The 23,368-nt window shown below is 36.1% G+C and overlaps 1 protein-coding gene across 3 annotated transcripts; it reads left to right on the top strand.

The window, feature by feature from the left end:
- Positions 1 to 2,689: 2,689 nt before the first annotated feature.
- Positions 2,690 to 13,484, top strand: LOC7467966 (la-related protein 1A). Of its 3 annotated transcripts, XM_024585242.2 has the most exons (16): positions 2,690 to 3,155; positions 3,845 to 3,916; positions 4,713 to 5,250; positions 5,470 to 5,632; positions 6,135 to 6,225; positions 6,404 to 6,475; positions 7,120 to 7,339; positions 7,430 to 7,604; positions 9,527 to 9,596; positions 10,245 to 10,349; positions 10,469 to 10,755; positions 11,024 to 11,167; positions 11,248 to 11,311; positions 11,778 to 11,923; positions 12,125 to 12,229; positions 12,944 to 13,484. In XM_024585242.2, the coding sequence occupies exons 1-16, from the start codon at positions 2,895 to 2,897 to the stop codon at positions 13,080 to 13,082; spliced, it is 2,652 nt and encodes an 883-aa protein (XP_024441010.2). In that variant the 5' UTR covers positions 2,690 to 2,894; the 3' UTR covers positions 13,083 to 13,484. The 3 variants fall into 3 exon arrangements, with proteins under 3 accessions (XP_024441010.2, XP_024440996.2, XP_002299785.3); XM_024585228.2 differs by having other exon boundaries at positions 2,691 to 3,155; positions 7,120 to 7,604; XM_002299749.4 differs by lacking the exon at positions 3,845 to 3,916 and having other exon boundaries at positions 2,693 to 3,155; positions 7,120 to 7,604.
- The last annotated feature ends 9,884 nt before the right edge of the window (positions 13,485 to 23,368 follow it).

Raw genomic sequence — 23,368 nt, 5'->3', positions numbered from 1 at the left:
ATTTTAACTATTGAAAATGAATTTTTCCACTTTGACCTTTCATTGTAGTTACAAAAGTCTTCCCTCCAAACTAGTATTTAAAACTTTGGGATTTACCCAAATGCTAGTCCTACTATATGACAATATTTGATATCACAACTTACACCAAATTCAAACATTTTAAACTACAACAAAATCATTCTCAATATGCCTATTCTACATGTGTTATTCAAAATATCATTCATTCTTCTGATTGGAAACAACCCATTCACCAAGCAATCCAATTTCCAATCAGTTACCATGTCAAACTTAGTAATTTCATTGCTCGTTCTTATTCTTATTGGGATTATCAATAAGCATGGTCAAACACCTTTTTCCTTCAAAATTCCAAGGGTAGCCACTCCTGGTTATTCTATTTTAATAATTTCATCAAGACTTCAAATTTACCCATCTGGTTTCTTCAATGGTAGGATTATTTTGGTTGTACTTATGAAGTAATGAAACCTCACGCTTTAGTTAAAAACGATTACATTTACTTTAAAAAAAATTCATACCCTCATAAATTGAGAAAAAATTCTCACTATTTCTCTTTTCTATTCCAATTTCTTTGTCCATTGGGTCTGTTCCTGGCATTTTAACTACAACACTTAATATGGGTATCATATCCTTATCAAAAGATACAAAGTGAAATGGTGGGGCTCCTTTGCAGTAGAAACTAAAAGTTTCAAACTTGCTGTCATGGAATGGTTACAACAACACCAAAATGCTCTAGTTTCATACTCAAATCCTCAGTCCAAATTCCCGGCATGTAAATCTCATGCTTCTGCTCTTCTTACCTCAGCACAGTATGGGGAAGAGTATTCAAAATCATGAAGCAACTCCGGCAAAGCACCAAAGACAATGATTCATATCCATCTTTATCATCTTTAGGATCTATAATCGGCCTAGCATATGACAATGAAAATGATTGTTATGGTATCCTTCCTCCTATACAAAAATCTCAGGTAGTCATTGTCTCTATAAAAAAAAATTAAAAAGGTCCAAAAATATTTTGACCCATTTTATAAGTTGAAATCCTCCAAACCATCAGGCTTATCTTCTCATATCGGCACAAATGGTTAAAACAGCTAGCTATCATTTCAACATTTCAAAAAGCTAATCCCCCACTTTTATAAATGACAAACAACTTTCTAATTTGCAGATAACTTTTTCAACTTTCAAAAAAGCAAATCATATGCTTTACAAAATTCTCAAATAAGACAATCTCGTTTTGCCCTATATAAAGAGACTCCTCCTAGGCTTTTGAAGGCAGAACTTGATAGAAAAGTTTCTCAGCAGAAGACATCAACTATTTATCCTCTTGTGATATATTCAAATATTCTCTATAACCTTATTATAATCATATCTTATACTATAAGGAGATCCATACTTCTTGGATTCGAACCTCTTTTTACCAATATCTCTTATATTATTTTAATACAAATTTTAAGTAAGGTTCCTTTAAATCTTACCTTCAATATATCTTCTATTTAAATTCTGTTTAAATTTATATAAACTTAAATATGCTCTGTGTTTGATAGAGAATTCTATCATTTTTAGACTTGCCTCTTCATTCACATCAGAAATTTATATGCCATGTGTTTTATATTCTATTTTTAAATTAAATATATCGACTGGAAACCTATGAGTAGATCTTAAGATCGTTTTTAGGTGTAACAACACCAATAACTTGTTTATCTTTTTTTTTATTATTACACACACATATTACTTGTAAATACATTAGTTTGAATATTATTAAAAACTTAGTAATATTTTAGCAATTTTGTATGAAGAATATAGTCTTAATTCATGAAAATTACCACTCTTGTAGCTTGATGGATTGTGTCTCTCTCTCACACACCACAACATGAGTTTGGAGACATGGAAATTGAATTCCAAAATATTGCAAAAAAATAAATCAATTAATATCAACATTTTAAAAGTAAATAAAGGTTTAAAATGCCGATAGCTTATTTTCTGGCAAAAAATACAAGGATTGCTATGTTTTTTCTCTCTCTTTTTGAGACAAAGCTAACATTAGTATTCTTTTGATCTTTTATAGGTTTTGTTTTATTTTATTTTTCTAATGGATATGATTTTTATGAAAGATACGCATATGATAAATTTTATCTAGAAATTTTTCATATCTTATTAAATTACATTTTACTTATTGCAAAAATTTATAAAATTGATGCAATGTTAATAAGGTAATTGATAGATAATATTTTTTTTTTTTTTGTTGAAATTGATAAACCCAACAATTGGGGAGGTAAAATGAAATTAACCAAAAAAAAATAAAAATCCTATTTACATTCCTACAATGTGTGTGCATGTTAATTGGACTTCATAGTGTATTGGCAGGCTTACAGAGCCCATTTATGCTTGCAATAGAGGACCCTAAAACCTAGATAATCTCAGCCCAGCCCAGCACCTCAGCCCATTTCCAACTGTTTACATTAGGGTTTTACACAATAAACTGTCCCTTTCTTTCCCTTGCCACTCGACAAACAGTTCCGTTTTAGCAAAAAGACAACGAACCCCAAATTATTGCTATCCACACGCTCCATTCTCTCCCTCCACTCCAACACACGCCCCCAAAAAACCCTGGAAACAGCCATAAAAGGCCTCCTCTTTCTTACTCTCTCCACTCCACTGTATAAAAAATACAATCACAACACAGCACACGCCCACAGCTGCTGTCTTCTCCACCCTCTCCCTTTTCCCTTTCCACTCCCTCGCTTTCCTCCTCCCCTTCCCTTTTCACCCCTCATTCTCTCAACAATTATAATTTTGCCACTGTGCATTCCGCTCTTTAATTAGGGATTTTAATCACTGTGATCGCGCGCGCGCGCGCGAGAGAGAGTAGTGTTACGGTGATGGCGGAGAATGAGAGGGGAGATGATCAAAAGGGTAGTAGTATGGTTGGACCGAAGTCGCCGTGGAAGACTCCGGTGGTCGCTGATGCTCCGGTGATGGGCACCGCCGAATCTTGGCCTGCTTTGTCTGATGCTCAACAACAACAGCAACAACAACAACGGTCGAAACTCACTGATTCTGCTTCTAAGCCGCCGCCGCCGCCGACAGTAACGGTGGCTTCTGGTGGTGATACGGCTGCGCCACCGGAAGCTTCGCCTCGGGTATTTGTAGTTTATTTATTTATTTATTATGTTAAATATATGAGTGAATTTAATGTTAATTTATTGATTTCAGAGAAAGAAATAAAGTATTGGAAGAAAAGTTATTAAGAGTGTTGATTTTTTTTTAATTGAGTGAAAATGAAGTTATAATTATGTGCTAAAATGCTTTTAAGCTTGCTGTGGATTGATAAATTAATATTAAATAAAGAAGCTCTTAAACTCATGTATGATATTCGTGTCAATTTTGCAAATTTATAGTGAAAAATAGGATTTTAAATTATGGAGATAAGTTAAGCTTGTGTAGAAATGCTTTAGGATAAGAGAATCTCATGAGATGACATCAATCAATGATATTGAGATCTGTAGGTTAAGAGAAAAGTGTGAACTTTCGAACTATTAGTAGTTTGAATAAAGATATAAATATGTTTTTGGTTTTTGGTGTGGATTCTAATTGGATTTTTTTTATTTAGGATTGAGAGAGATATGATCAAATAACGAAAACCCATGAGGGGTCATTGATTTTCGGTGTGTTTTTAATTTATTTGTGCATGCATGTGTATTTGATGTCACTTTTGTCCATAAATAAATATATCGCATCATGCTTTAAAAAGAAGTAAATTTAACATTGGTAATCAAAATGTTTCAGGAAAGCATTGTATATTAATGTATGCTATCTCTATATTAAATAGTGGCAGTGTGCTGAGAATGGACTATTGATGAGTACTTTACAAAGTGGCATCCTTGATGCTGTCACTGTTGAGGTATTTTGTTTTGGTGTATAGTAATTTGATTTGGTGGAAAGAAGGTTATGATGTTCATTTTGCATTTTTACCACCATTTTCCAATATATTTCTTCGTGAGAGAAGATCATGTGTTTACTTGCTGAAGTGGAACGTGATTTGCTGGAATTAAAAGAAATTGACAAGCATATGTATTGAGAGAAACAAATGTTGGAAACCATCTTTTCTCTATCCTGACATCAGAAAGAAAAATGGAGAACAAGAGAAAGTTCAGTTTTGCAGAATTTGGATTCGAAAACCTGGCGTCTCGAGAAAAAAACTAAGTAGCTCATTTTAGAGATGAAATGCCATCTAAATTATGTGAACTGCAGTTTTATGCTTGGTGCTGGGACATAACAAATTGGAAAATTATCACGTGTTTTGCCTCTATTTTCTGGCTGTAAGATGCATTATGTTTGGTGTTATGAAGTAATTAGTAGAGCTAGAGCTCCATAAATCTAATATATAGTCAGATATCTTTATGATTCCAAAAGACCAGAAACAGGGTTTCTGATGTTCCCATGGAATCTTGTTATGCTTGCAAAAGCACAGTTAGAAAGCTGGCTATGCCTTGGGATCAAACACATGAATGCATCAAGTTTTATGGTTGTTACCAAAATGGAGTTTCAAAGATCAATCCTTTCACTTCCTCCATCTTGTTTGTGAAGTTTATTTTATTTCACATCTTATGTCAATTGTTCTCTTTCTGGGAACACATTATTTAGTGTGCTTAATTTGGGTGTGAAATATCATTTTGCCTTATTTATGGTTTGTCCAGGGGTTGTCTGGGCAGCAGAGATCACATGGATCTGGAAACACAATTTCTTCAAATAAGCATTCACCATCAAGACATCAAAAATCAGGATCTAAGCGCAATCCTAATGGGGCACCACCTTTCCCTGCACCATTCCCTTATCAGCAACCACACATTCCTCCAGTTTACCCTGCTATAGTACCTCCACCACACATTGCTGTTTCTGGTTTTGCATATCAACCTGGGCCGCCACCTTTTCCCCCTGTTGAAAATCATTTGGTAAAGTCTGGATCAGATGCATCCCCTATGCAACCTTTTGTTCCACCTGTTAATGTCCAGCCTCCACCAAGAGGGGATCCCAATGCTTATGCTGTTAACTTTCCAAATCGAAGGCTGAATGGGCAAGAATCCGGTGGCCATTTGAATCAATTATGGCATCATCAACGGGCATTTGGGCCCAGAGATAACATCGTGTTGCAACAGGGTATGGGACCAAGGCATTTGATAAGGCCTCCTTTTTTTGCTTCACCTCCAGGGTTCATGGTTGGTCCAACATACCCTGGTAATTGTTTTAATTTAATGCAAGTGCTTTTACTCTAGATTTTAGTGCTAAATGTTTTTTCGCACCTTGACATTCACTTTCATTTATGTAATACATGCTTTTCTGTTCTGCATAGATGATATAGCTTGTTCTTGTACAGTTCATTTTTTCACCGTGGGTTTTTAACTCTTTTGTTGTCAAATTATGTGCTGTCTAAGATGATCTCTATGTGTGATACAGGACCTCCTATATGCTACATTCCTGTTGCATCTCCAGGCTCTCTTAGGGGACCTCATCCTCCCCGTTTTGTTCCATATCCAATCAATCCAGGGGCTCCTATGCTTCCTCAAGAGATACAAACTTTGAGGGCTAGCATAATAAGACAAATAGAGTATTATTTCAGGTAAGCAATGTTAAAAAGTGACTTACTTCTGGATTCTCTCACTCCAGACATACTTAACTGGTTAAAATTGCCACAATTGGATTCTGAGGCTGAAACTGACCTTCATCCTACTTTTCTTATTATTGAAGCATCAGCATCATTAATTTTGTCTGTTGTGCACACAATTATGAAGGAATGCGGATCTGCTTGTTAAATAGAGATGCTTTAGCCTAAATTGGACCGTCAAAGATATGTTCATATGGGATATATGAGTCCAACTTACCACAAATTACTCCTAAAATTATGTCCTTTTACGGCTTAATAATTATTACCATTATCATTGGATGCCAATGTTGTATGTCCTTCCATACACTTGTATGCTGAGCAATAGTAACCGAGCCTTTCTATGAAAACACCAAAATATGCCCTTGGAACTTCTTATAGTGGCTACAAAAAGTTGGTCAATTTGTGTTGTGCATGCAATAACTTGATTATTTGTTGACTGTTTCACATCTTTATGCAGTGATGAAAATCTGCTGAATGACCATTATCTAATATCCTTGATGGATGACCAAGGATGGGTTCCCATATCCACGATTGCTGAATTTAAAAGGGTATTTTTTTAATTCTATATGGTATTTATATGTGCAGCACTGTGTGAAATGGGAATCTTATTTCATTCAATATTGCATGTAAAGTATTATGCTATATTACTCAACATATCCACTTCCTTTGTATCTAGAGTTGAAGGAAAATTTATTTTATTCATGCATGTGATATTTTGCATCACAGGTTAAGAAAATGACGACAGACATATCATTGATCCTTGATGCGCTGCAGAGTTCTGGCTCAATAGAAGTGCAGGTCTGAATACTCTTCACCAATTGACTTTATGTTTCATGCTGGATGGGATGGATCTGGAATTTTGCGATAAGATCTGTAGTATATCAATCAAGATTGTGTTTCATATTTCGTATAAATGAATATTTTCTTCCCTGTTAATTTTTTATTGACATACCAGACAAAAGCTGTTTAAATTGTTCAAAGGATGGATATCTTTGGATGGTCCAAAAATGTTGACTACATGATTAATCAATTCGACTTCCGTGGCCTTCTAAAGGTTTCTTTACTGTTTTCCTGGGATCTGGTTTTAGCCCTTTTGAACTGTATCCAAAAGTTTTTCCTAGTTGTGTCAGTTTCAGTCAAATTTGTGATGGGGTTTTGGCAAATGTTATGAAAGCTGTTTATGTGAATGAGCACATGTTGTGTGGTATTTCTTTAATTATAGCTTAGCATTGAGTGGAGCCACATTGATAACCTTGAACTTGGGAGCCTAAGATGCTTGAGTCTGATAGTAAATGAACAAGTTTCAAGTGCGTAATGTTATGGCCATCTATAATTATGACAGCTTAACTAGAGTTGTGGGATGGATTGACAACTTATGAAGTCTCATGCTTAGTTTCTTTGCTCTAATAGTCTTCCTATTGTGGTCGGCATTGTATTAACAGGGTGAAAAGATTCGGAAACGTGATTACTGGTCAAAGTGGATTCCTGCTTCTTCTCAGCAAGCAATGTCACTGAAAGCTCAGACTTCCGAGGGCCAACCTGGAAAGAATGCTGAGGAAGATAGCACAAGCGGTCTCTCCAAAGAAAGTGCTGAATTTTCTCCTTGCACTACAGTCAAGGAAGCAAAGAAATTGTCAAATGGAGATATTGGTAAACTGGAAGGTGATGAGAAGTCTGTCTTGTTTAAAGCTGGAAAACCTGGATTTGATGGGGATTCTGATCTTGGTGCTTGTTATACCACTCCCTATCCAGACAATACACAAGGATTTAGGCCTTTGGCACTCAATTATCATGTGACTGAAGGCATGGAAGATGCACAGAATCTTGCTGATTTTTCTAATGATTTTGCCAACACATTTATGCTTGATGAAGAGCTAGAGCTGGAGCAGAAATCACTCAAGAATGAAGGCTGTTCTCCAGTTAGAAGGTACTGCATGGTCTTATATTTGTTTGGTTCTCTCCATCTTTGGTTTATATCACTGTTTTCTTGCTAAGTTTGGTTTTACAAGAATTGTTGACTAGTTACTGGTCTCTATACAACATATTCTTTATGATATTTAAAGGCCTAAGGCTACATTCACATGCATATATTTTATTTCAGGCAGCTTTGTGGATGTCAATTTGGGCTCTAGTAAAAAATTCAGGTCATGTTTACATGTGGAGAATTTTCCAGCTTTCTAAAAAATTCTTGTCGAGACAATAGAAAACTGTGGATAGATGTTTGGCAGTTACTGTTTTCTTAGAAAACTGGAAAACTACTAAATGTTGTTCTCCTAATTCTCCACTTTAGAAAACAAGGGCCATATATGGTTCAGCAGCCATTTAATCTCTCTATCATTCCTTATTTTTGAAACAATCCAAATGCAATCCTTGTTTTCTATTTTGAAAAATTAATTGTTGGTAAACATGTTTTCTTGAGAAATAATATAGAAAGATGAAAAGAAGAAATGGAAATTTAGTTTCTAAAAGTAAACGCCACCTTATCCTTGCAATTTCAGGTGCTGCATAAGTTGGATGCATTTGGTGTCCATTAGTTCACTCATAGTAAGTTTCTTCAGGCAGACATGATTGATGGGGTTCAACATGGTTTCTCGACCTGCTATCTAGTCGCTTAGCTAATTGTCTGATATGCTTTTTGGGATTTAGGTACTCGAAATTGAGATCATGGACTACCGTTGGTGAAGTTAATATAAGTTTTCAAAGCCATTTTCTAGTTTCGTTGAAGTAGGATAAGGATTGGGGGCTTGCCATGTTGATTCTAAATTTGCCTATTTCTCAAGACACCTGGAACAATTTTTTTACGTAGTTGAAAACAGAGTAGAGGAAATAATGGGAAGAACTGACACTGCTAAACATGTCATGTGAAATTTGATGAATGTGTTGATCAAGTATGGAAATTGAAAGTTCACGAATTTGAGGATTTGTATTGCTGGTTCCTGGATCTTGATTGGCTAGATGAGGAACTAGTGGTTAAAAGCGGACAAGAGGCACAAAACTTACAACCACCCATAAGAAACTAGAATAGACCTAGCACACAGTTCCACTCCTATGAGTTTAGGATTGCCTTGCTAGGAGTCTTGACGTATTGCACCTAAGAGGGATGCATTTCACAATCCAATTAGTATCACATCTTAGTCTCACTGCAAAGCACCAAGGCTAAACTATCTTACTCAACTTCCATTTGAAAAAAACTATATGTAGCTCCATGTGCATGGGTCCACCTTTTATCTGAGGTGGCGCAGCTCCAAGGACCCTGTCTGTGGAGTCCCCTGGAACATATTAGACATTGTCCCCTCTGGGCCCACCTCTGTGGCCCTCACGGTCTTCTCCCACCTCTGTTTGACAATGCCTCCCTCACTGTTTGAACCTCAGACCTCTCATACCATATAAGAGGTAGAAAAACTAAAGATGAGTACCAATTGAGCTGTCAGTATGTGTTCTTGGACTGTCAAGTGACCTATTCTCAGATTCCCACGTATCAATAAAGAGATTCTCCAGGCAGTCATGTGGCCTGTATTACTTTGAGCATATATGCAGAGGCGGTCTTGAACTTTGAAGAAAACTCCTTTGGTCATACTAGAACAATAATGTTCTGTTAATAACTTTCATTCTTTTAGCTCTCACAGACCTTATTTATAGATGCAAGTAAAAATCAACGTGGTAGTTTCAATTGTTGGATAAAAGGATAATGTATGAAGAGAAAGGATAGGTAGGAAAGGTTTTTTTTTTCATCAAACATCTGTTGATACATGCAATAAGGCACTATATTGCAGGCACCAAGAATTCCTAGTAGGAAACAAAATCCCTCAAACATCACATGATTTGAAACCATGCCTTTCTTTTTTCCAGGGTGGATGACGAAGAGGATGAGATGGTGGTCAATGATCAGGATGTTCAAAGACTTGTAATTGTCACCCAGGTAAAGCTGTTTGCTGGCAAGTTTTTGTTCTTAGGAAAGAATAATTATATGTACTTAGCAATCTATGCTCCTTGTTTTATTTATTTATTATTATTACTGTTCAATATCTGCATAGACCATAGCGACTTATAGACATATCTGTGTAGTTATATGGATGTGATAACGTGAGAATTTGGGCATTTTTGTAGCGCTCTGTTGCATCTTAGAGGTTTTTCTGAGTGTTTTTTCTTTTAAAGGAAGCTGATTGCTGTCTTAGAGTTTTATATGTCATGCATATGCCTTTTTGTTCTTTCATCAATTATGGATTATATTGTCACAGTTTTGATTCTTACAGGTTGTAGTTGTTTGAAAGCCGCATCTCAACTCCTTGCAATCAGCAACCTTTTTCACTTCATGTGCATCATTTTGGTCAAACTGAATTACTGAATTGAAATGATGATGTATATTGGTCAATTAGGTTTATTTTAGTGATAGTTTTTACTTTTTCTCCGTTCTCAGTTATCAATTAGTTGCATGATGGTTTTTGCTATAGTTAAGCCTTCATGTATGTATTCATGTGAGCGGCATATATTATGTAGGCATGTATGAGCATGAGTCGGACCATAAATTTGGTAACATTTTTATAACTTGTGGGCTTTTTCTGTGCAGAATAGTAGACCAGGAGAAGAATCTATTAAATCTGGGGATAAATCAAAATCTATTTCAATTGAGCTTGCTTCAGCAATAAATGATGGTTTATACTTCTATGAACAGGTTGAGGCTTCTGTTATACTCATTTTCTAATTAATTAAGTTGCAATACATCACTTTCATTTTCTTTGGAAATCCTCAATGTTTGTCTAAAAATTCTTAAATGTGACTCTTTACTGGCAGGAGCTAAAAACAAAGCGATCTAATCGTAGAAAGAATAGTTCTAGCTATTCAAAGGCTGGTGAAATTTCCGCTGCAAGCTGTGTCCATGAAGAGTCAGGAAGCTCCAACCACACAAGGAAACAAAACAAAGGTTTTCCCAAGCAGCAGTCATCTCATACGCAACGATTCTTCTCCAGCAACTTTAGGAATCATGGCACTGGTCGTAATAATTTTGGAATCATATCAGAAAGTCCACCAAGTAATTCAGTTGGATTTTTCTTTAGTTCTACACCTCCTGAAAATCACGGGTCAGTCCAAGTGACTCTGGCCCTTGCCTAAGCCTCTTATTTCTTTTGTCATATTTTTTTATTCTTGTTGTTTATTTATTTATTTATTTATTTTTGCTACATTATTAATATATGGTGGCACTATTCTAGAATTTTTCTTTAGGTTCTGATGAGAGAATAATATGGCATTGATCACTAATTTCATGAGTTGGGATGCTATTTGCAATATTCTAAGCAAACATCCATTTCACCTGACTAAATATTTTCCATCTAAATCCTAACTTCACAGACCCAGGTCTTCAAAGCTGAGTGTTTCACCACATGGCATGCTCTCAGGCAGCAGTCCACCAGTGGGTTCCATGCCAAATTCATTTCCACCATTTCAGCATCCCAGCCATCAACTCTTAGAAGAAAATGGCTTTAAACAGCAGAAGTACGTGTCTTTTATTTTTGGGAGGGGGGATATGTGCATTCATAGCAAAAGGTTGCTGACCTGTTTCTCTTCCCTTTTAGGTACCTGAAGTATCGTAAACGGTGCTTAAATGATAGAAAGAAGATGGGAATAGGTTGCAGTGAGGTGTGTTTCTTAAATTTCTCCTATACATGTTTATTGACTAGAGGAGAAATATAATTCTAGATTAGTTTGAGAACTATGCGATGTGCTGGAGTTGGATCCTTCCTATCCTTCTTTTTCTAAATCTCATCCATTCTTATTCCACTAGCCAATTTTTGTTGTCTATTCTTTAAGTAGTTATACTTCCAGGTTGAACATACTCTAAGCACTAGATTGCATGGTGTTGATCTATTTGGTTAATGTTAATTATGTTAATTCTTATATTAAAGGTTATGGATCTTTTGGGCAAGCCAAGGGATTTTTTTTAATCACTAACATAGCCATCTTGGCATGTCTTGAAGTCAATTTTCTTTTTCTTTTTTTAATTTTCCTAATTGGATTACTTGTCCTGTTTCCAATTTTTGAATGGTGTGCTTAACAGTATGTAATTTGATTATTGTGATTTTTTTTAAAATCATTTTCCATGCAGGAAATGAACACACTGTATAGGTTTTGGTCGTACTTCCTTAGAAACATGTTTGTCCCTTCTATGTACAATGAGTTCCGAAAATTTGCTCTGGAAGATGCTTCTGCTAATTACTATTATGGGATGGAGTGCCTTTTCAGGTTCTATAGGTATTGTTGGTAAATTATACTTTTGTTATTTTCGAATACTGGAGCTTCTATCTGAGATTTGTTTCTCTTTTCAACCATTACCATTCTTCAAATATATCTTTTCCCTACTTTAGGGAAAGTAATAGGTACTAATTGTGCTTGTTCTGGCGTGGATTCTATATTTAATTGTTTGCTACTCTCAATTGTGTTTCTCATTTTCAGCTATGGTTTGGAGAAGGAGTTCAGAGATGACCTGTACAAGGACTTTGAAGAACTCACCCTTGACTTCTATTGCAAAGGCAACATTTATGGCCTCGAAAAATATTGGTAATACCATTTGAATTTTCTTTTCAACTGACTGACAGCATGTGCTTTAGGTTGCCTGCTTCACAAGGCATGAATATCTTGTACATCATGTTATTTTTTGTGGATCTCACAAATACACTGATTGTGATTAAACTTAACCTCTTGGTAGAATATGCTAATGTAGGAAAGCAAGAAACAAATATTATCTGAAAATTAATTTAATTTCATGCTGGATCTTTATGGGCTTAAAAATGATCACGTGATGCTTACATGATTACAGATTAATGGGAAAATTGCCTAAAATACAATCTTGTTGTGATGGTAAAGTTAAGCGCAAAGCTGTAACATAACCTGATGTTTGACCCAATAGAGCAATAACAACCGCAATTAACTCCTGAGATGAGGATTTGGAGGTGGGCATGGGTTGGACTACTTTTCAAGACATAGAAACTTCTATGGGATAAAAGATTACCAAGTGACAAACATGGGTTTTTTTAACTTATTTATGCTCTATTTATTTATTAAAGTTGCCTGGATTTGTAGAATATAGGACAATTGGCAGAATGTATAGCTGTATGCTATTCTCATCTCTTCCAAGTCTTGTGGAAGGAAAACGCAATTACAGAAAAACAGCTTGTGCATTGCATTCTCTTCTGAGTTTGATGCTTGTATTTCCACTGGTATATTTTGCTGCTACAAGTATTTGCTTTAATAGACTTGCTTTTCTGCTATTAGGGCCTTCCACCATTATTGTGGTCTAGGTGACAAAGAACCAAAGAAACATCCAGAATTGGACAGGTTACTGAGAGAAGAATACCGTAGCTTGGAGGACTTCCATGCCAGAGAGAGGTCCATGAAGAAGGACGGCCATTAGCCTGCTGCAATGAACATTTCCTGGTAACATCCTCGCAATTTTGACAGTCACAAGATGGATATTGAAGTTAGCTGCAGGAGTTTGGTTTGCTTGCTGGGGGAATATGGTTTTTGTATATTGTATACTGGGGGAATCATCTGCACCTCTCAGGGCTGCTGACTGCTGAGGTTTTATTTTTATTTTTTCTTTTTTGAGGTTCTGGCTCCCGGGTATATCCTTTTTGGTGTTGTCTGCAAGTTTAGGAGGTGCTTGAGCTTTTTCTCTATCGCTTCATATTCCCCCAATGTTGTAACTTGTACATAAGAAAACTGAAAAAAAAAAAAAAACAGTAGAAATTGCTTTAGTGACCTTGTGAAAATTGAAGAATAATAAGATATTGGAAATTTATATCTTGTCTTGCAAGTGATTAGTAGAAGTTTATGCTGTCAGTTTTTGTGATTGCCTGTAGTTTTTTGGTACTAGAATGATGGTTTCCAATGAGTTCTTGTGCCATTGAAACCCGTAACAGTGAGATGTCGTTGTCCTGATCTGATGTGTTGCTTGCTAGGTATCTATCACTGCCCAAATAAACCAAGATATCCTTGGTTTTAGGTGGTAATATCGCGGGTCAATTATTTTTTGCATTTCATAAAAAGCTAAGATCTAAAAGTATTAGGTTTTTTGCAAAGTTATACCCAAGAGTCTTAAGTTTAGTTGCAATGCCTAATCCAAGAGTAATATTTATAATATTAATAATAACATTAAACTTGCATGACCTAAATTTAAGTGGGTTTGACTGCAATACCAGATCCAAAAGCATTGGACGTGGGTCTAGCTGCAAGGTCGTGTTATAAATGTGTGATAATTAAATAGAATAGTTAAAAAGAAAAAAACAAAGAAAAAAAACCAATAGGAAAATAAAAACTAATGAAGAAAAAGAAAAAAAATATGAATTAACTGGTTAACCCTTCAAACCAGGTTAACCCGTCATACCTTGAATTCGCATCGTGAAAGTTTGATAATTAAAAAGAAAAAAAAACAAACTAATGGGTTAACCCATAATTAACTGGGCTGACTCGTCAAACCAGGTTAACCTGTCAAACTCGGAATCCGTGTCATGAAAGTCTGGTAACTAAATAAAAAAAAGTGAACATTAACAAACTAAACTAAACGAAAAAAATTAATCAAAAAAAATTAAAAAAAATTCGGGTTAACTCGTCAAACCATATTAACCCGTTAAACCTAGGATCTGTGTTATGAAAGTCTGATAACTAAATAAAAAAAATTTAACATTAACAAACTAAATTAATAAAAAAAATTATGAAAATAAAAAACAAAAAAAAATTGACGGGTCAACCCAGAATTAACTGGGTTCACCCGTGAAACCAGGTTAACCCGTGAAACTCGAGATATGTGTCATGAAAGTCTGATAACTAAATAGAAAGAAATTTAACATTAACAAACTAAACTAAATGAAAAAAAATTAATTAAAAAGAAAAAAAGCAAAAAAAATATATTTCTGGGTTAACTTGTCAAATCAGGTTAACCCGTTAAATCCGGAAAACGTGTCATGAAAGTCTGATAACTAAATAAAAAAAATTTAACATTAATAAACCAAATTAAACAAAAAACTTTTGTTAGAAGAAAAAAAATAAAGAAAGAAGCAAAAAAAAATTCCGAAATGCATAAAAAACAGCTAAAAAAATAAGACAACTTAAAAAAAAAACAAAAAAGGATCAGTGTTTTACTGTGGACTGCACTGTGCAATCCACAGTAAAACACTGATCTGTTTTAGTATATGTTACAATTAATTAAAAAGAAAAGAAAAAGAAATTCGGGTAAACTCGTCAAATCAGGTTAACCCGTCAAACCCGGGATCCGTGTTATGAAAATTTGATAACTAAATAAAAAAATTAACATTAACAAACTAAATTAAATAAAAAAAATTCATTAAAAAAAATACACAGAAAAAGGCAAAAAAAAAAACCATAAAGGCAATAGAAAACCAAAAAAAAATATAAAAAATAAAAAATAAAAAATAAAAACAAAAAAAAAATGGGAAAAAAATAAAAAAAAAATAAAAAAAAAAGAAAAAAAGAAAAAGAAGAAGACAAAAAAATGAGAAAAAAAAAACAAAAAAAAAAGAAAAAAAAAAAAAAAAGACTGCTCAACGTTTCACTATAGACTTGCATAGTGAAACACAAAAAATTCATTAAAAGAAAAATACACAAAGAAAAAAGTAAAAAACAAAACCCATAAAGGCAATAAAAAACCAAAAAAAAATAAAAACAAAAAAAAATGGGAAAAAAATAAAAACAAAATAAAGAAAAAAAAAAGAAGAAGACAAAAAAATGGGAAAAAAATAAAAACAAAAAAAAAAGATAAAAAAAAAAAAACATTTCACTATATACTTGAACAGTAATACTGAGCAGTTTTAGTTTTTTTTTAATGTGGCTTTTTAAAGGAGAAGGGAAAATGGCTATCAGTAGAAAACAGTGATGCTACCAAGGCATGGTTGAGATTAAGTTTCTGTGTTTGCCTTCGTCATCTCTACCTCGATGTTTTGCTTTAAGATTTTCAAAAATGATATGGAATTTGTGCTGCTACTCTACTACTAGGGCGGGAAGAAGAAGATACGCCTAGTGTTCTTTTGTTTTCCCAGCCTCTGGCCTCTAAGGGCTGCCTTCTGTTGGCCAGCCTACCACGACGATCCCGGAAACCAAACCTAAAACCCCAAGCTCGTTTGTTGTATAGGTTGCAGCTAGGAAGCTTACCTTGTTATTTAGAGGAAGGGGAAGGGACTCTTGCAGCTGGTGCGCAGGTTTGGAAAACCGTTTTCCTCAGCTTGCAGGAAAACTGAACTTTGTGAAAGGAAGGAAGATGCAAGTGATTTGTTTTTTAATGACTCTCTTGCACTCCAAGATGTCCAAAGGGATGAGTTTGAGAATATACCAGGTTTCAAGATGCCTGATCTTGCATTATTGGTTTCAAAATCACACTTTTGAGTCTTGACTTCGGATGTTGGTTCAGCTGAAGACGAATCGGCCTGTATATTCGTCATCTAAATCTCATTTATTATTTCAGAGATGAACCAGAATTTCTAGATTTTGGTGCCAGAAAACAGCCTGCGGTATTCTCAAGGGTTGATGTCCTCAGCAAGTCTTGGAAACTCGAAGGCTTGCGAACTCTGAACTTGTAGGGTTCGGACATCACGGAGTGACCGGCTTCAATTGGGAAGCTGAAACTTTTGAGATTCAGTGGATGTCTTGATGTCTCAAGGACTGGAGTCCAAGCATTTCCAGAATCCATCACAAAACTCTTACCATTTGCAAACTTTAAAAGATTCAGTGGATGTTACTTGAAAAGCTTCCTAGAACAATGAGAAATTTGGTGAGCTTAAGGCATCTTTAGTTTAGGGAAGATGGCCATATGCCAGCTGATGTTGGGTGCTTAACTAGTCTTTGAACATTGCAGCCCTTCTTTGTTGGTGGTTCAGATACGGGCTATAAAATTGATGAGTTGGGATGCTTGAATGAACTAAGAGGAGAGTTGCAGGTACACAATCTTGAGGAGGTGAAAGACAAAAGAAGAAGCTGAGAAAGCAAAGCTAGACAGAAAGGCAAACATTTGCGAATTGGGATTGAAATGGAGTTCACGAAGAGGAAAAAAAGTGCAACGCCAATGATGAGGATGTGTTGGAAGGCCTCCAGCCTCACCCAGACATAAAAAGTTCATGGATTGTGTGTTGTATGGGTAAAAAGTTCCCATCATGGCTTTTGATGCCCGTACTCAATAATTTGGTGGAGCTGAAATTGGAAAAGTGCAACAATTGCCAACAGCTCTCTTCACTTGGACATCTTCCATATCTTAAAATTCTTGAGATAGAAGAAATGAATGGTGTGAATCATACAGGCAGTGAATTTTATAGCGGTGGTGAATGTGATAGGGATACGGCAATTCCGGTAGTAGTAGTGTTTCAAGCATTATAAAGATTATCTCTCATGAGAATGGAGACTCTAGTTGAATGGACGGTACCTCGGGGAGGAGCAAGTGAAGGAGGTGGAGGAGATGCAGCTGTATGGTGTTTCCCTGCCTTAAGAGTTGCACATCGAAAATTGTCCCCGGCTGAAAAACATTGCTCCAGTGAGTCATCATGGTTCTTTATGACTTGGTAGTTTGGTGCAACAAATGCGAGCAACTCCCAGAGCTAGGACATCTTCCTCATATTGAAATTCTTGAGATTAAAGGATTAGATAGCCTTAGTTGTGTAGGCAATGAGTGTTGCAGTCGTGGATGTAGTAGGAGTTAGGATACAACATGCCTCGACACAAGTTGAAAAGGATGGTACCTCGAGGAGGAGAAAGCACATGTGGTGGAGGAGATGTCGTTGTGGAATTACCTTGCCTTGAAGAGTTGAACATGGTTGAGTGCCCCCGGTTGAAAAGCATTCCTCGTGAGTCATGTTTCATCAAAACTTGTAAAATTGGAGATCAGGATATGTGGGGAATAGGGCCTTTTATCTGGAGAATTTCATGTCTCAACACATTTTAGAGCTTAGTCTGATAAATCCTTGCTTTAATGATGGCTGACAAAGACTGCTAATGAGGACCATTTGAATCTTGTACGTAAAATGAGTCCATGATTTCAATATTAGATTAGGAAAATGCAAGATGATTTTTACCCAATTTGCTCCCTTCCCTTACCAGTAACCACGCATGCCACCAGCTTTCCCTCTACCTTTTCCGGCTGTTTAACTCATTTGTCCTATATGCAACCTTTTGTTCCACCTGTTTATGCTCGGCCTCCACCAGGAGGGGATCCTGAAGCTTATTCTGTAAACATTTAAGACTGAAAATCTGATGTGAAAGACTCTGGTGGCCATATGATTGGTGCATGACATCAACGAGCACTTGGTCCCATAGACAACGTCCCTCGCAACAGGTTATGGGATGAAGACCTTACGTAAGACACATTTTCTTTGAATGTTTATTTCATCTTCTGCCAAGATTTGCTCTAGGCTGCCTGCTTCAAACCTGTTTTAAGGCATGCACTTGTATGGCATGTTCAGGACAGTGAATAGAATGTACAGTCATTAACTCCTTTTTTAATTATGGTAGGAAAACACAATTACTCGCTTGTCTTTGCATGTTAGGGTTCTCCACCAGCATTGCAGTGCAGGTGACAAGGAACTGAAGAAACACCCAGAGATGGATAGGTTACTCGGGGAAGAATAACACAGCTTGGAGGACTTTGCAAGCTAAAGAAAGTCCATGAAGAAGGACAGTCATCAGCCTGCCATTATTATGGCCATCCCTGGAGACATCCATCCTTGCAAATTTATGAACTGAGAAAAGGCTATCTTGAGCTGAGATGATAGATGAAGACCCAGCACAGCATATCCATTCTCTCCATAGTTATATTTACTGGATATGTATATTCTCAGTCAATGTTTGAGTTTAATACAAGACACAGCCTTGTTGTGGCACATGCCTTCCCGAACAAAGACAACATTAAACTGCGAAATAATAATTGGAATAAAACACTCAAACAAACTAATTTATTTTAGTCTTCCATGGAAAGGAAGGATACACAGATAATAGTTATAATAATATTAGTAACTAGAAAATCCAGGTACCGAAATCTTGATAAAATTTGGGACAAATTAACAAACAAAAGCTCCATATGTTACCATATATAATCTTGTATACAATTTAGGACTTCTAATATTAGCTATAAAGATTATTTTATCATATATATAGATGCTGATTTTTAAGGAATGAGTTAGATTTCTTGTATAGCAAAACCTTATGTGTTTAGGTAGATTTGTGGGGAGTGCAGGGGTCGGGTACTGCAATTCTTTTTCAAAAAGAAAAACTTTCTTGGATTCTGGTTTTTTGGCTGAGTGTATTGACATGATAGCGGAGCTGATTCCGAATCCTTGCTTGCCTCTATCCTGACTTCCCTTTGGCTTCTATTGAGGTTGTTGGATCCTGATTCCCTGCAACAATTTTTTGTTATTTATGGTTTGATTTTCATACTTAACAGGTTCAGATGTTGCTTCTCTATCAGGACTGTTTTTGGAGCCGAAGGAGGGGCTGCTCACAGTGAAGGGACTCCGATGTTTTCAGATCTGATTTCTGGTTTGGATTTGCTTCTTGGCTAATAATCTGTTTTGCTTCTTTGGTGGTATTCTCGGCAGTTTCATCATCATTCTTCTCTGTTTCAGATCTTGCATTTCTGGTGCTATTCTCGGCAGTTTCAGATCTTGCTTCTTTAGTGGTATTCTCGATAGTTTCAAAATCATTCTTCTCTGTTTCAGATCTTGCTTTTCTATTGCTATTCTCGGCAGTTTCAGAACTTGCTTCTCTGGTGCGTAATCTTGTTTCAGATCTTTGGTGGTAATCTTCCATTGGACTATTTCTCTTTTCGGCTTTATAATGTCTTCCATAAGCTAGACTCGTTCCATGTTCATCTTAATGGGAAAAATTATCATATTTGGAAGTTTCAATTTCAATTATTCATCAAAAGAAAAGAACTATGGGGGCATATTAATGACAATAATCCCGCACCTACAAATGCCGATGCTTTGTTTAGATAGGAATCATGGATGCTTGGGTTATGACCTGGATCTTTAGCTCAGTAGAACCTCACCTTATTCTCAATTCGAGGCCTTATAAAACTGCTGCTACTGTGTGGAATTATCTAAATAAGGTTTACAATCAGGACAACACAACTCGGCGTTTTCAATTAGAGCATGAGATGGCTACCTTCACGCAGGGAAGTCTCTCTATTGAGGAATACTTTTCTGGTTTTTAAAATCTTTGGGCTAATTATTCAGATATTGGTTATGCTAATGTTCCTGCTACAACTCTTTGTTGTTCAAGTAGTGCACGAAACAAGCAAGAGAGGAGAAATAAAGGAAGTCTCTTCATTGAGGAATACTTTTCTGGTTTTCAAAATCTTTGGGCTAATTAGAGTATGAGACGACTAACTTCACGCAGGGAAGTCTCTCTATTGAGGAATACTTTTCTGGTTTTCAAAATCTTTGGGCTAATTATTCAGATATTGTTTATGCTAATGTTCCTGCTACAGCTCTCTATGTTGTTCAAACAGTGCACAAAACAAGCAAGAGAGGAGAAATAAGGGAAGAGATATGCATGTTATCCAATGTTTTAGTTGTATAGCTTTTGGTCATATTGCTCAGGATTGCCCCAAGAAGTTCTGCAACTACTACAAGAAACATGGTCATATCATCTTTACTTGTCCCATTTGACCTGAAAGGAAGTAGGGAACTACTTATTATGCCTCCATTGGTGCCTCTAGTTCTGTTGTTTTGCATGTTGTTCCTATTCTTACTCTAGAGGCTTAGCAAACCCGAATACACTCACTCCTGAAATGGTACAACATATTATTATTTCTGCTCTTGGGTTCTCAGGTAATCATAAATTTCCTTCTAAGCCATGGTATTTGGACTCCGGTGCCTCTAACCATATGACCAATACTGTTGTTCCTCTTTCCAATGTTAAAAATTATGATGGAAATCTGAAAATTAATGTTGTTGGTGATCTTTCTCCTTCCTTAACTGATGTTTTTGTGTCTCCTGACCTCTCCACAAATCTTATTTCTATTGGTTAATTGGTTGATAATAATTGTGATGTCCATTTCTCCCAATCTAGTTGTGTTGTACAGGATCAAGGGTCAGGGAAGATGATTGCAAAGGGGTCTAAAGTGGGACAACTTTTTTCTCTTCATGTTTCTCCTTCCTCCAATATTCCTAGTTTTCCTTTACTTTTCTTTGCATGTAATTTTATTGATTCTGGAAATAAAAGGTGGCATAAATATCTAGGTCATCCAAACTCTGATGCACATTGATTAATTCTGGATTATTGGGAAATAAAGCATGTTCTTTTCTTGATCTTTCTTTTGATTGTACATCATGCAAACTTGGCAAAAGTAAAGTTCTACCTTTCCCTCACCATACATCTTGTGCTTCCAAATGTTTTGATATTATTCATAGTGATATTTGGGGGATTGCACCTGTTTTTTCTCATACTCATTACAAATACCTTGTTACTTTCATTAATGACTTTAGTCGTTTTACTTGGGTTTACTTCCTCTAGGCTAAGGTTGAAGTTTTTTTAGTTCCTAAGCGATTCCTTACACTTCTTGAAACTCAATTCTCTACCAACATCAAGGTCTTGCGCTCTGATTCTGACGGCGAATATATGTCTAATGAGTTTCAAGACTTTCTTCAAAGCAAAAGGATCATCTTTTAGCGCTCTTGTCCTTCAACACCACAGCAAAACGGTGTATCTGAGAAGAAAAATCATCATCTTCTTGATGTAGTAAGAACTCTTTTACTAATTGAATCATTTGTTCCTCCCCGTTTTTGGTGTAAAGCATTTTCTATTTCAGTTCATTTATCAATAGCTTACCTTCTGCTATGTTAAATAATGTTTCCCCTTTTTTTAAGTTATTTGGTCATTCTCCTTTATATTTTAATCTTCATACATTTGGTTGTGTTTGTTTTGTGCATCTCCCTACTCATGAATGACATAAACTTATTGCCTGGTCTGTTAAGTGTGTTTTTCTTGGTTATGTTTGTTATGATCCTCATATTTGTCGTATATAGGTTTTTAGGAATGTGATTTTCTTTGAAAATCAATATTTCTTTCCATCTTATGTTGAATTGCCATCTGCATCTTTACCTCTTCTGCCTAGTTTTTTTTATTCCCTAACAATTATGGAAAGGTTCAAACCTGGTTTTGTGTATGAAAGACGCCGTCAACATGAGTCTGATTCCATTTCCCTTGTGCCCCCTTCCAATCTTGACCTAGTGTCTGATCCTGCTCCTACTTCCACCACTCTTCGTCGGTCTACTCGTCCTTCCTGACCCTCTAATTGGTATGGATTCTTCTCTCATATCTCTCTTGTCACTACTTTATCCATTATTTCCATTCCCTCTTGCTACAAACAAACCATGAAATATAAGTGTTGGCAAAATGCAATTCAAGCAGAACTTCAGGCTCTTAAGGAGAATCACACTTGGGATATTGTCTCTTGTCCTCCTACAGTCAAACCTATTGGGAGTAAATGGATCTTCTCTGTAAAACTTCATTCTGATGGGTCTTTAGAATGGTACAAAGCTCGCCTCATAGCTTTGGGTAACAAGCAGTAATATGGGGTTGACTATGGGTAGACATTTTCTCTTGTCACCAAAATGACCACGGTTCGAACCATCTTAGCTATTGTCGCTTCACAGTCATGGCAACTACATCAAATAGATGTGAAGAACGCTTTTTCTTCATGGTGATCTCCAAGAAGAGATTTATATGAAGCTCCCCTCTAGTATGACTACTTCTTCTCCTCATAATGTTTGTAAGCTAAGGCGTTTAAGCAGGTGCCCCAGGCTTGATTTAAGAAGTTTCGCAGTACATTTTTTTCTTTTAGTTTTACATAAAGTCAGTATAATCCTTCTCTTTTCTTCCACACATCTGCATTAGGCATAGTCCTTCTCTTGGTTTATATGGATGACATTATAATTGCTGGCACTAACTGTGGTTTGATTACTGAACTTCAACGGCAATTACATGTAACTTTTCATATGAGAGAACTTGGCCAGCTCACATACTTCTTAGGATTAGAAGTTCATCATCGACCCAATGATATTTTCGTGAACCAGTATAAGTATATTCAAGATCTTATCACTTTGGTTGGTTTGGAGGACACTTCTTCTGTTGATACTCCTATGGAAGTAAATGTCAAATACATGAAAGATCATGAAGGGGACCTGCTACATGATCCTACTCTCTATAGAAGCTTGGTTGGAAGTCTTATCTACTTGACCACTACTAGACCTTATATATCATATGTTGTTCATCAGGTCAGTTAGTTTATGTCTTCTCCTCGGCATCTTCATCTTGCTGCAGTTCGACGCATCATCTGCTATCTTCGAGGTTCACCTAATCGTGGGTTGTTCTTTCCTACTGACTCCTCTCTTCAACTTGTTACCTATAGTGATGTTGATTGAGCTGGGTGTCCAGATACACGTCAATCTACTACGGGTTAGTGTATGTTTTTAGGTGATGCTTTAATTTCTTGGAAATGTAAGAAACAAGATCATGTTTTTAAATCCTCCATTGAGGCCAAGTATCATGATATGTCTGCTTGTTCTGAAATTGTATGGCTGCGCGGTCTTCTCGAGGAGCTTGGGTTTCCTCAGATCACCTCTACCCCACTTCATGCTGATAACACTAGTGCTATTCAGATTGCCACCAATTTTATTTTTCATTAACATACCAAACATA

Source organism: Populus trichocarpa, chromosome 1, assembly GCF_000002775.5.
Source record: "Populus trichocarpa isolate Nisqually-1 chromosome 1, P.trichocarpa_v4.1, whole genome shotgun sequence".
In the NCBI taxonomy this organism is placed as follows: domain Eukaryota; kingdom Viridiplantae; phylum Streptophyta; class Magnoliopsida; order Malpighiales; family Salicaceae; genus Populus; species Populus trichocarpa.
Note: the sequence above shows the minus strand (reverse complement) of the source record. Positions and strands in the feature narration are given on the sequence as shown.

What these genes read in the sequence shown, in the direction of transcription:
- LOC7467966 (XM_024585228.2), top strand. Translation starts at nt 2,895, where the DNA reads ATGGCGGAGAATGAGAGGGGAGATGATCAAAAGGGTAGTAGTATGGTT. An exon ending in ACACCTCCTGAAAATCACGG is followed by an intron (nt 10,756 to 11,023) that starts GTCAGTCCAAGT and finishes CTAACTTCACAG; the next exon opens with ACCCAGGTCTTCAAAGCTGA. An exon ending in AATGGCTTTAAACAGCAGAA is followed by an intron (nt 11,168 to 11,247) that starts GTACGTGTCTTT and finishes CTTCCCTTTTAG; the next exon opens with GTACCTGAAGTATCGTAAAC.